The sequence below is a fragment of the Felis catus genome, chromosome C1 (assembly GCF_018350175.1).
Source record: "Felis catus isolate Fca126 chromosome C1, F.catus_Fca126_mat1.0, whole genome shotgun sequence".
NCBI lineage: Eukaryota > Metazoa > Chordata > Mammalia > Carnivora > Felidae > Felis > Felis catus.
Window position 1 is genome coordinate 21,021,588 of NC_058375.1, and position 12,794 is coordinate 21,034,381.

The 12,794-nt window shown below is 36.9% G+C and overlaps 1 protein-coding gene across 4 annotated transcripts in view; it reads right to left on the reverse strand.

The window, feature by feature from the left end:
* Positions 1–12,794, reverse strand: part of EYA3 (EYA transcriptional coactivator and phosphatase 3) — a 104,489-nt gene that overhangs the window by 57,606 nt on the left and 34,089 nt on the right. For all 4 annotated transcript variants that reach the window (XM_019836470.3, XM_003989761.6, XM_006934473.5 and 1 more), the window contains exons 3-4: positions 7,228–7,271; positions 3,007–3,086 (exon numbers count right to left, since the gene is read on the reverse strand). In XM_019836470.3, the coding sequence (XP_019692029.1) occupies positions 3,007–3,086; positions 7,228–7,271 (124 nt within the window). The remainder of the gene's footprint in view (positions 1–3,006; positions 3,087–7,227; positions 7,272–12,794) is intronic.

A 12,794-nucleotide genomic window follows, 5' to 3' on the forward strand; every position in this document is an offset into this window, starting at 1 on the left:
TTCGGCTCAGGTCATGATCTCACGGTTTGTGAGTTCAAGCCCTGCGACGGGCTCTGTGCTGACAGCTCAGAGCCTGGAGCCTGCTTCCGATTCTGTGTTTCCCTCTCTCTCTGCTCCTTTCTCTCTCTCTCTCTCTCTCTCTCTCTCTCTCTCTCTCTCTCACTCTCTCTCTCTCTCTCAAAAATAAATAAACATTAAAAAAAATTAAAAATTAAAAAAAAAAGAAAAAAGAAAAGAAAAGGGCAACTCTTTCCAGAGGTTCCAATGGGTCATGGGACAAAGAAAAGGCATGAAACTAGTGAGGAATGCAGAACCAAAGGAAGATTTTGTTTGTGTTTTAAGACCACAGATACTAGGTCATGTCTCTTTACTGAGAGGAAGAATTAAGAAGAGAAGAAGAATGTGGGGCACCTGGGTGGCTCAGTCAGTTAACCATCCAACTCTTGATTTCGGCTCAGATCATGATCTCACAGTTCATGGGACCAAGCCCTGTACTGGGCTGTGTGCTGACAGCGTGGAGCCTGCTTGGGATTCTCTCTCTGCCCCTCCCCCACTTACGTGCACATTTTCTCTCTCAAAATAAACTTAAAAAAAATGTTTAAAAGAAGAGAAGAAGAATGTGATGATACAGGAGTGGTCTTAGGGAAGGGTAAGAAGGGATTGGACACAGAGCACAAAAGGTCTTACCTCTGGAGCAAGAATACTATTTCCATTCTGATGAGAATGAAGCAAGAAAACACGGGTACAAACACAGGTAGGTTTGAAGATTTGGTGGTGGAGGGATGATAAGGGAGTTTCTTGTCTGACAACTGCTGTTTGCAAAGGAGCCATCAATTAAGGATGAGGAAAGGTGAGTGAGGGTATAGGTACTTTAAGAGGAAAAGAGGTGGGGCGCCTGGGTGGCTCAGTCGGTTAAGCGTCTGACTTCAGCTCGGGTCACGATCTCGCGGTCCGTGGGTTCGAGCCCCGCGTCAGGCTCTGGGCTGATGGCTCAGAGCCTGGAGCCTGCTTCCGATTCTGTGTCTCCCTCTCTTTCTGCCCCTCCCCCATTCATGCTCTGTCTCTCTCTGTCCCCAAAATAAATAAACATTAAAAAAAAAATTAAAAAAAAAAAAAGAGGAAAAGAGGTGTGAATTATCAAAAGGTAAAACTCATTAGGGAAATGGGGAAATGCAATAGGATTTCTAAGCATGATGGGTGCCTACTTGAGGCGTTGTAATAAGTCAACTAGGTATATAATTTAGCCAATATTTAGCTATTTGAATACACTATGGAGAAGATGGGGAGTTATATTAAATTAGCAAGAAGGGTTAGCAAGGAGAGGCTTTGCAAGAAGGCTTAGCAAGAATAGCTCAAGAGGCAAAGTTACTGAAGGTATCTGTAATAGAGTTATTATAATAAAGAGCCACAGAATATCTGCTGAGTAAAATGGGACATCAAGGCAGGCAGATGTGATGATGGGTACTGACTGCATAAGTCATCTACATGGATTTTGAAATCACTAAGAACAGTAAGGGTTTGGATGGAGAAGAAAACAAAGATCTAGTTTTTAAAGAGCAAAATGACTAGGAGTTCAGTCTAGGGTAAAAAGAAAGGTAGGGGGAGGCATAAATATAGACTTCAAAGGAACTACAGTTTTTGAAGGAAAAAAGAGAAAAATCATTTAGAAGCAGCAAGAGATTCAACTTAATTCCTGGCCTTCGAATATAAAAGGAACAGGTTTATTTCTTGGGGATGAGTGGGACATTAAAAAAATTAGAGAGACTTTTCACTGAGTAGAGCAGTTTCCCACAGAATGAACAGTTTCTCACATGCATCAGAATCACCTAGCTATCTTCTTGAAAATATAGATTCCCATCCACATCAGATCTATTGAATGTGATAATCTATGAAAATGAGGCTGGAATTCTACACTACAAATAAGCACTCCAAATGATTCTTAAGTATGCTAAAAGTTTGAGAACCACTAGAATAATACATACAACTCAAGACATATCATTTTCTAATATATGGAAGTATATAAGGTTAAGCACAACCTGTTAAGAGAAGAAACATCCCCTAAACAAGTATCTTTTTAAAGAATACAATAAAGAATACAAATTTATTCTTTTAAGTGTGTGGTAAAATATGGAGGGGCAATGAGATTTAATTTCAGGGAGCACTATTTGCCCTATGGAGGCAATCTGGAGGAGTATGTGGGTATGCCAGAGAAACTTACATCTCTGCAAGAATAAATCAGAACACTCCACAAACTTTTGTCCACGCATGAATGCATCTGTTCTATCAGAGAAAGTAGGCTGGTAAGTGGAGGATGTATCTTATTGAGCTGGATCTCCCTTAGGGCCCACTATTAATCTCGGGTTCTGAGGGGATTACTTTTCTTTTTTGGCATAAATTGACAGGTAGAATCATTTGGTTATTAGAAAGGTGGAAAAACATCAAAGCCTCCAGAAGAGCAGTCAGAGGTTGGCCTACAAACTTTTCTGATGGTAAGGCATATTACCTATAGAACATTCAACTTTTTTTTTTTTAATTTTTTTTAATGTTTATTTATTTTTGAGACAGAGAAAGACAGAGCATGAACGGGGGATGGGCAGAGAGAGAGGGAGACACAGAATCCGAAGCAGGCTCCAGACTCTGAGCTGTCAGCATAGAGCCCAACGCGGGGCTTGAACTCACAGACCGTGAGATCATGACCTGAGCCGAAGTTGGAGGCTCAACCGACTGAGCCACCCAGGCGCCCCAAGAACATCCAACTTCAAAACAAAAATAAAGTCAAGTGTGACTCCTCAGGTAAGTGGATTCCATGCAATTTTGTCCCTCAGCTGGTATGTCAATAAAGTTTATATGGGAGCACGGGGATGAACACACACACACACACACACACGGAAAGGAAAGGCTTCTGTACATATGGGACAAAAAAGGCAGTCAGTGAAAACCAATTATAAAAGAACAGCATTACCTATAGGAATACCTCTTCCATCATGCACAGAATATAGTACTTACTTTCCTCTGACATGGTAAGGTTTGAAGCAAGGCTTGAAGTTTCAGGTTTCTGATCACTGACTTCAGGGCTGCTCACTTGACTGAGAGAACCAAAATGAATACATTAGTCCCTCATGGACTTGCTGCATTGCTTAAAGTGATAACATCAAATCCATTTCTTCCTAGGCTATACAAGTAAGAGGCAAAGTAAGTCTTCCTCATGGTATTATTATTATTGGTTTTAGCAGCTACCTGAAGAGCTAGGGTCAAGGGTAGTGTACCCTCAGCATGTGACTGTTCTTTCTCATATCACTAGACCCCTTCCGCTTTCATATCATTCAGAAATTCTAGCTAAGTTATAGGCAAGTCAGAGTTTTTCTAAAGACCATGTGGTAGGGAAAAAAAAAAAAAAAACCCACCTCCACAACACTTAAAACTGCACTGTTGCTTTGTTTCCAAAGTTCCACAGGGAAGTAGAGAGATGTCTGATTTCAGAAAGTGATTCTCATAATCACTTGAAAAGTTTTTTCAAATTACATATGCTTGCTTCCCAGAAGGGGATTCTGAACCTTAAAATGGCTCATTCTGCTATATTTTTCTTCTCTAATTAAAAGATGTTTTTCTAAATTTGTTATCATATCCCAGACGGAACAATACCTTTTCTTTTTTTTAAGTTATAAGGGAAATTCAGAGAAATTGCAAAAGGTAAATCACATAAACTGGGAGAACAAGTCATTATGTCACACACTTTAATGTTGGCAAGATTCTCACTGAAATTCTGGAATGGAGATTTTACTAACTAACTCCCTCTTCCTTCTACTTTACTTTCCACTCTTTAGTTACTCCCTCAACTACCAGGTTAGCATAATGATTAAGACTACAGATTCTAGAGCCAGACTGCTTGCATTCATATTCCCCTCTGCCAAAACTAGCTTAATGACTTTGGGTACTTCTTTGCACTCCAGTTTCAACTGTCAAAGAGGGATAATAATAGAGCCTAACTCATAGGGTAGTTGTAGGGATTAGTTAATATATAAAAAGTACTGAGAGACTAGAACACAGACAATTTAACTGTAGCCATTATTATTATATTACAACTTCTCCCCAGCCCAGGCATCCTTTCCATATTCGTGTTTCCTAGAAAGAAATCCACTTTGCTATTCTACGCTCTAGGGAGAAGTAGAGGACACTGTACGAGAGGCTCCATATATCTGGAAAGGTAAGACTGACTAATAAAAAACAAGAATAGTTTCTACGCAGCAAAACTTTTAAAATAAATGTTATTTATATTAAAAATACACAGCATCAAAATTTTTAATGTTTATTTATTTTTGAGAGAGAGAGAGAGAGAGAGAGAGAGAGAGAGAGAGAGAGAGAGAATGAATGAGAATGAGTGGGGAAGGGGCAGAGAGAGAGGGAGACAGAGAATCCAAAGCAGGTTCTGCACTGTCAGCAGAGAGCCCACTGCAGGGCCTGAACTCACAAACCATGAGATCATGATTTGAGCTGAAGTCAGATGCTCTACCGACTGAGCCACATGGACACCACCACAGCATCAAAATTCTTAAGGCTCTCATATCTTTTCTGAATGGACCACTAATATTCAAGTGTAATATCAATATAGTTTTTTTTTCCTGGTATATTCTGAATGTTCAAACAACTTTTCCTCAAATGTAATTAACTTTTTATTTATTTTAAAAAATTTTTAAATGTTTATTTATATTTGAGAGAGAGAGAGAAAGACAGACAGAGAGCAAGCAGGGGAGGGGCAGAGAGAGGGGGAGACAGAATCCAAAGCAGGCTCCAAGCTCTGAGCTGTCAGCAGGGATGAAACCAAGAGTCGGATGCCCAATCGGACTGAACCACCCAGGTGCCCCTAGTACTTTGTTAAACATTTAAAATTTTAGATCTAGGGGCGCCTGGGTGGTTCAGTAGGTTAAGTGTCCAACTTTGGCCCAGGTCATGATCTTGCAGTCTGTGAGTTCGAGCCCCACATGGGGCTCTGTGCTGACAGCTTGGAGCCTGGAGCCTGCTTCTGATTCTGTATCTCCCTCCACTTGCACTCTGTCTGTCCCTCTCAAAAATAAACATTAAAAATTTTTTAAAAATAAATAAAATTATTAAATCTAGAAAAATTATGTACTATCTCAACATTTATTTTCACAGTTATATAAACATAAATTTTGCTTAATAGTTGTGCATGGTGAAAAAAAAAAGATGTTCTCAAATAAAAGGACTTCTCCCTCTAAAAAGCAAAAACACCCAAAATCTTCAAAAAGTAAGGAGCATCACAAATGCTTGATTCTTATTCAGTAGAACTCTTGTCAATAATCAACACAGGGGCACTTGGATGGCTCAGTTGGTTTAAGCATCCAACTCTGGTTTTGGCTCGGGCCATGATCTCATGGTTCATGGGTTCGAGCCCCATGTCAGGTTCCATGCTCATTCTCTCTCTGCTCATTCCTCTCTCTCTGCTCATTCCCTTCTCTCTCTCGCTCTCTCTGATAAATAATCAACACAATCAACCAATAATGAATAGACAAAATTAGGTTTGGACGTACAATGGAATATTATTCAGCCTTAAAAAGGAAGGAAATCCTAACACATGCTATGACATAAATGAACCCTGAAGACACTGCACTAAATAAAACAAGCCAGTCACATAAAGACAAATACTGTCTGATTCCACTAAAAGGAGGTACTCAGAGTAGTCAAAATCACAGAGACAGAAAGTAGAACAGTGATTGCCAGGAGTTGGGAGAACAGGGAAATGGGGAACTATTATTTAATGAATACAGAGTTTCAGTTTAGGAAAATGAAAAAAGTTCTAGAGATGGATGGTGGTGATGGTTGCACAACAATGTGAATATAATAATGCCGCTGATTTATACACTTAAAAATGAATGAATGGTGAAGTTTATGTTATATATATTTTATCATAATAAAGAAACTGAAGGAGAGAGAAGGGATAATTATAGGAAAAGACAAAGGTGGTAGGTTCCATAATATAACTGGAAGGATCAGCCTTAGATATAAGCAGAGGAATTAACTTCAGAGGATAGGGTAAAAGAGAATATTGTAGAGAAGCAGATAAATGGGTAGATGTGGTGACAGACAAATGAGATAGTTTCTATCTAAATGTTTCTAAGTTCTCTTTGAATTAGGGAGCAAGATCCCCAGCTGGGTAAATGGGAGCAAAGTAAAGGGCAAGAAAGATGAAAGGAAGGGGAGGAGGCAGGAGGCAAGGAGGAAGGGAGGGAGGGAAAGAAAGATGATTTTACAGCCTAGGATAAAACACACTAGGAAGGGTGGCTGGACCACCAGGAGTGCTTAAGTGCCTGTTTGCGATGTAATCATAAATGAAAACAGTTTTGTGTTTTTCTCTGACAATGTTCAGGTGACTGGAAGTAAGAATGGAATAGGTGAACAGGTGGTCTACCCAGGGTTGTGGTTTTGCTAAGGAAGCATGACACAGGGGAAAAGGAGAACAAGGTAGAAATGTTTGCAAGGGACTGATTAATAGATCTTATAATTTAAAAAGCATAAGAAAAATATTGAAATCTTTGTGGGAAGCGTCAGTGAGTAAGAGTGAAAATATGATAGCTCATTTAACGGAAAATGTACAGGAAGATATCACATGGCTAGTGTGGCAGTAGTATAAATGAGCTGGAATGGAGTGTGTGGTACTAAAAGAGTAGGATTCTGGAAGTTCAGATGTTAGAGGTGGTGCAGTTACTGGTTCATAGACAAACAGAAGTAAGGACTGTGGAAAACTGAAAACTCTGGTGTTGTGGAAGCCGGAGTATGAGGGGCAAAGAAGCTGTCTCTTATCTACAGGGAGTGGAGCTAATGATTAAGGCATCCCATGTCCATTTGGTGATTAATGCCAAATCCTTTGGATTTCCCTTATGTCTGCTTCTTTTTCCCATTTTGTACCCTGTACATCTGACTGAAGAATGTTCACCATCATGTCTCTTCCGTATATTGCAGGACCTGATAGATAACATGAGTTCAGTACATATCCCTAAACAAATAATGAATGAATAAGACAAAAATCAGCACTTATTTGTTTCAAGGACAAACCAGTGGAAGGATATTTTCACCTTAAACTAAATAATTTCAAAACCTAAAGACTGATGCTAAAATTCAAAACTAGTCAACCCAAAATGTACCCATATACTTATAAATAGCAGGTGAAAAAAAACTAAGTAGATCATTAAAAAGAAATTCAACTTTTCGTACCTTAAAGTTTGCTCTCCTGATTCCTGCATCTTGGCTTTTTTCACCTGCAAAAATAAATATACAAAGGCATCAATATAGTGCTCTGTTTCTGAAATCATCTACCTATTCAAATGGCAGGCTGATATTAACTAATAATGTACAGGGTAACTATTTCATTTTGTTTTGTTTACATTTATTTAATTAACCTTTGTTATATTTTAGAGTTAGAGATGGGCTTCTTTGTTTTTCACATGAGCTCTTTCTTTTCAATGAAAAAATTGTTTTTCAGATTCAAGGTAAAATGTTTACCAGGATTTTTACTCAAGATACAATGTTTACCAGAGTAAAGTATCCAAACTTGGGTATAAATTAGTTGGTTTTAAATTTTAACAGACTCATAATTATATTATCAAACAGTAAGTATGGCATATTCAACAACATCAACTCATTTATTACTTTATGAAACAGAAATGTCTTTATACTTAAATTACATGCCAAAAATAAAGATAAATTCTTATCAGGTTATGAGTAATTTAAAAAATATTCTTTATGCTATTCTGTTTTATTCCAGATTTTCATCTTTTTCTAATTCATTCTGAGGTAAAAGCATTTCCACTGAAACAGTTTAAGAATCCCAAACAGAAGATCAACAACATTTAACAGTACCAGTGGATTTCCTTGCTTTCATATATACTACAAAGAATCTGATTTTAGAGTTCTCTGATTAGAATAACTAGTCACAGTAGAAACATGCTTAGTATGCTTAGCCATACAAAATTACAAAATTATGGATTGAGAGTATCTCAAGCTAATAAAAAGCTGAAAATCTACTAAATAATCTTAAACAAAAATATCAGGTGGGAATATAGCTATTTAATATGATTAAATTTAACATTTCAGACATTGTTTGCCTTGATTTGGGCAATTATGTCCCCCTGTAAATCAGAGATAGGAAGCATCCGCTGCCTGGCATTCCAAGCAGGTAAACTAACTCAAAAAGATATAGACAGATATTACAAAAGTACGGGTTGAAACAGTACAATCCAGAAACCGAATGTAAAATAGTGTAGCTACTTTGGAAAAGTTTAGTAGTTTCTCAAGGGATTAAATACAGAGTTACCATATAATCCAGCAATTTGACTCCTAGCTATATAACCAAAAACCAAAAAAACCAAACAAAAAAAAAAGGAAAAAGAAAAAAAAAGAAAGAAAACATATGTCCAGGAATGTTCCTAACAACATTATTCAAAATAGCCAAAAAGTGAAAACAACCCCAATGCTCATGAATGAACAGATAAATGGATAAAATGTTAAAATAATGATAAATAAAACAATGAATGATAAATAAAATAAATTCATACAGTATTATTCAGCAATAAAAGGGAATGAAGTACTGGTACATAATATATGCTACAATGTAAATGAACCCTGAAAAGATTATGCTAAGTGGAGAACGCCAGTCACAAAGAACCACATAATGTATGATTCCATTTACATGAAATGTCTACAAACAGGCAAATTTTTAGACAGAAGTTAGACCAGTAGTTACCTAGGGCTGCAGGGGATGAGGGAGTTGGGGGGTGGCTGCCAATGGGTATGGAGTTTCTTTTTGGAATGATGAAAATGTTTTAAAATTGATTCTAGTGATGACTAAAAAACATTGCGAATATATTAAAAACCACTACTTTAAAATGGATACGTCAATTTTTTCTCAAAGCTTTTATTTAAAAAAAACGATATAATCTTACGGGCATGTTATAACTGAAGATAACATTAAAAAAAAAAGAACCAATGGCAAATTTGTGAAATCAGGGTTCTATTTGTACCTCTGCTAAAAAAAAAAAAAAAAAATCATGCCTTAAAGGAAAGGAAATGTCCATGTTTTGTTTCAAGCATTTCCTTACTCTGATTTTTCAGATGATCAAGGCTGGCTTTGCACTGATGTCTCTAAGTTTTAGGCTTATGGTATAAAACTGCTATTAGTCTGGAGGAACAGAACTCATTTGAAAGAAGTTAGGTACTTGCTTATAAATATGGGAATAAAAACATTTTTAAACTTTGAGGTATGCTATCCTTTACCTAAGTTTATCCTCCTTGACAAAGAAGACACAAAAGAAATCAGGGGTGTTGAGTCAAGAAGTTGTCTCTTCACCACCTGTTCTACCTCTTCTTCTCCTTCCCCTCCAAGTCCAAAACACAATTTTAAAGTCCTTTTTATTGTTCTCAAAAATGGTTCCCAAGCTACACTCCTTTTCTACATCCTAGCCTGGAGAGTATACTATGGTTATAAAGCATTTGCCACTTGTGTTGTCTACAGTAAGCATTAGTAAATTTTTAAAAATTTTAATACAAAAGGCATACATGCTCTTATTTTTAAAAATTCAAACCATTCAGATATGTATAAAATAGAAAAGACTTCATTCTGCCTCATTCCTCCATGAAAATAATCAGTATTAAGTTTGCTGTATATTCTTCTAAAATTTTTCCTATGCATGTAGGTCCTTTCAAAACTTGAATTCAGAGAGCACCCCTGAAGTCCATAAAAGCAGGTATTTTTATGTGCTTCCAGCTTAGCAGGGACAATCTTGGTTTATACCTCTTATCCCGGAACCAAGTCTGTTTAGTGTCCCCTTTTACTCTTCAAAAGAGTTCCAGTTTGGACAATAATACAACTGTTTCAGAGTATTTGAAAAAGATAAAGACTGGGGGTCAAGGAAGGGGAAAGACAATAATTTCAAGGTAACTGGTGAACACAGAGTGAACCATTTCCAAATGCAGAAGACTGAGGATTGATCGGCAATAATCAATTGACAGAAAACCCAAAGCTAAAATTTATGTTGCACTGTCAACAATGACCTGAATGAAGCTTAAGACAGGGCAAGTAATTAGTAAAGAAACAAGAAAGGGATAATTCAGCAGGAAACAGACAAGAAGAGATAGTGAGATTAAAATAATTCTTGTAATAATGTCACTAGTAACATCTATATATACAAGTAACAGTAGGGTTAAAACTCTTGGTTTTATTTATCATCATTAACTTGGAATAGAATCATTCTTTCTACTCAAATTTTACACCTCTACTACAGCCTGTGAAGACTTGTTTTTCTCTTCAAAGTATAACATTTACTCTTTCCATTCTAATTATTTTGAACAGTTCTTAAATATTCTGTGTTTTGTCAGATTCTGTATTTGTCCATTTGGCAGCCGTTAGTCACAGCGCCAAACTAAGGACCAAGCTGTGTACATCTTCCCTGTGATCCAGAGCCCATACTCTGATCCATCTCCTTTATCCAACTTATACACCAAGCCAATACTTCCCCTGCTCTGAGTCACCCCAGAGCCAGACACCAGCACCCAGTAACATCCTTGATACCCCAAAAGCCCTTGGAATTATTCAGACTACACAAACCTAAATCGTTTACCCTGCCTTGCCTTGCCTCTGGAAACTCCAATAATGGCTATGGCCTATGCTTTCCCCTAGCTCCTTTTTGCCTCCTAACTGACATTGGTGCCTCCCCCTGTGGCCCTGTGTGACGTGCCATGCCTTTCACTTTTAAGGACATTAAGCTTTTCCTTCAATGGCACTGACTTCCCTGTGTTATCACTCAGTTACCTTTAAAAATTAAGACCCAAGGGGCGCCTGGGTGGCTTAGTCAGTTAAGCCTCCGACTTTGGCTCAGGCCATGATCTCATGGTTTGTGTGTTCAAGCCCTGCGTCGGGCTCTGCGATGACACTGCAGAGCCTGCTTGGGATTTTCTCTCTCTCCCTCTCTCTCTCCCTCTCCCTCTTGTTCTCTCTCTCTCTCTCTCTCTACCTCTAATTAAGATAAGATAAGATAAGATAAGATAAGATAAGATAAGATAAGATAAGATAAGATAAGATAAGATAAAAATTAAGGCCCAGGAACAAATCAATAAAAAAATGATGCTCTGTGACAATCACCATTTATAGTAAGCAGAAAATGTTTTTAAAATGGTTTCATTTCTCACCTTCTTAAGTAACAAACAGGTTTTGGACATCATGTTACAGAAACTGAATAGAAGAGCAAGGAAATAAAGCAGAGTAGAAAAGACAACTCACCAGCAGGTCAGCTTCACAATTCTACTTTATTTTTTTTTTCTTTTTTTTCAATTTTTTTTTTTTAATTTATTTTTGGGACAGAGAGAGACAGAGCATGAACAGGGGAGGGGCAGAGAGAGAGGGAGACACAGAATCGGAAACAGGCTCCAGGCTCCAAGCCATCAGCCCAGAGCCTGACGCGGGGCTCAAACTCACGGACCGCGAGATCGTGACCTGGCTGAAGTCGGACGCTTAACCGACTGCGCCACCCAGGCGCCCCTCACAATTCTACTTTAAATACATAAGGAGTTACTAACAACAATACCCATTTCAACAGTATGTCAACACATAAGTCTTTTGAAACTAGACCTCTTGACCAGACTTCTGTCTTACTACATTAAAAACTCAATGCCATCATTTTCTTTGGTACATTTAATGTCTCTAACCCAGCTATTTGTTCTCACAGTACATATCCTAGGAACACTGCTGAGGATGATTTTTAATTCTACCATTTCCTTGATTATCGATGTCCCAACAGGGATAAGGGATGACATTTCAAATGTCTCAAGGTCATTTTACCAATTGCTATATCTTTCTGGTTTTATACTTGCCTTAAGTGAGAGGGCTAAAAGAAAAATGGCAAAGTAATCATCAGTATGTACTTCTCAACATAAAGAAAATATTAAAAATTAAAGGACTTCTTGTGAGCACATGTCCATCTTTCTGTGATATAAAGAATACATCTGGAACATGAAAAACATACCCTATTACCTGCTTTCAAAATTCAAATTTTTCTAAGCTGGATTTTCATAAAGGTAAACATGTATCATTCTGCATTCTTCCTTCATATAAAATGCAAGAGGCTCATTCAGGATAGTAAACTGACTCAGTATTTCTCTAACTTCAGAAAAATCTCAACACAAAAGAAAAACATCCTTTAATACAAAAGTATCTACGAGAATGATTACTATTGCCTTTCCTTATTATTTATTTATTTATTTATTTATTTTGCTTTTTTAAATGCTAAGGGTCAAAACACAGAAAGACCAAAATATACAAACAAACAAAAGGCCACAACAAGGCAATAAATCTGTATCACTTGAGGACATTTAAAATTATTTTATTTATTTATGTTAAATATTTAAAAGAAATTAAGAATCTAACCTGGACTCTAGGGTCTTATCTATTTTTTATCTACTTTTTAAAATAAGTATTTTAGTATTTAAAAATACTTACCTATTTTTAACAATTAGTAATCAAATTATACTTTCTTCAACTACTACTACTTTTTAAAAACTTAATCAGAAAAATTTAGGTAAAGATAAAAAGCACGTTTTCTGGCACAAATGATAATATATACTGTTTTACTGGTAAATAGACATCCTCTTTTATTTTCTAAAAACTATAAGGATAGCAATTGTTGGGTTTTTTTAATGGCATTTGCAAATACAGTACTTTTTTTATTTTTATTTTTTAATGTTTATTCTTTTTTGAAAGACAGAGAGAGACAGAGCACAAGTAGGGGTGG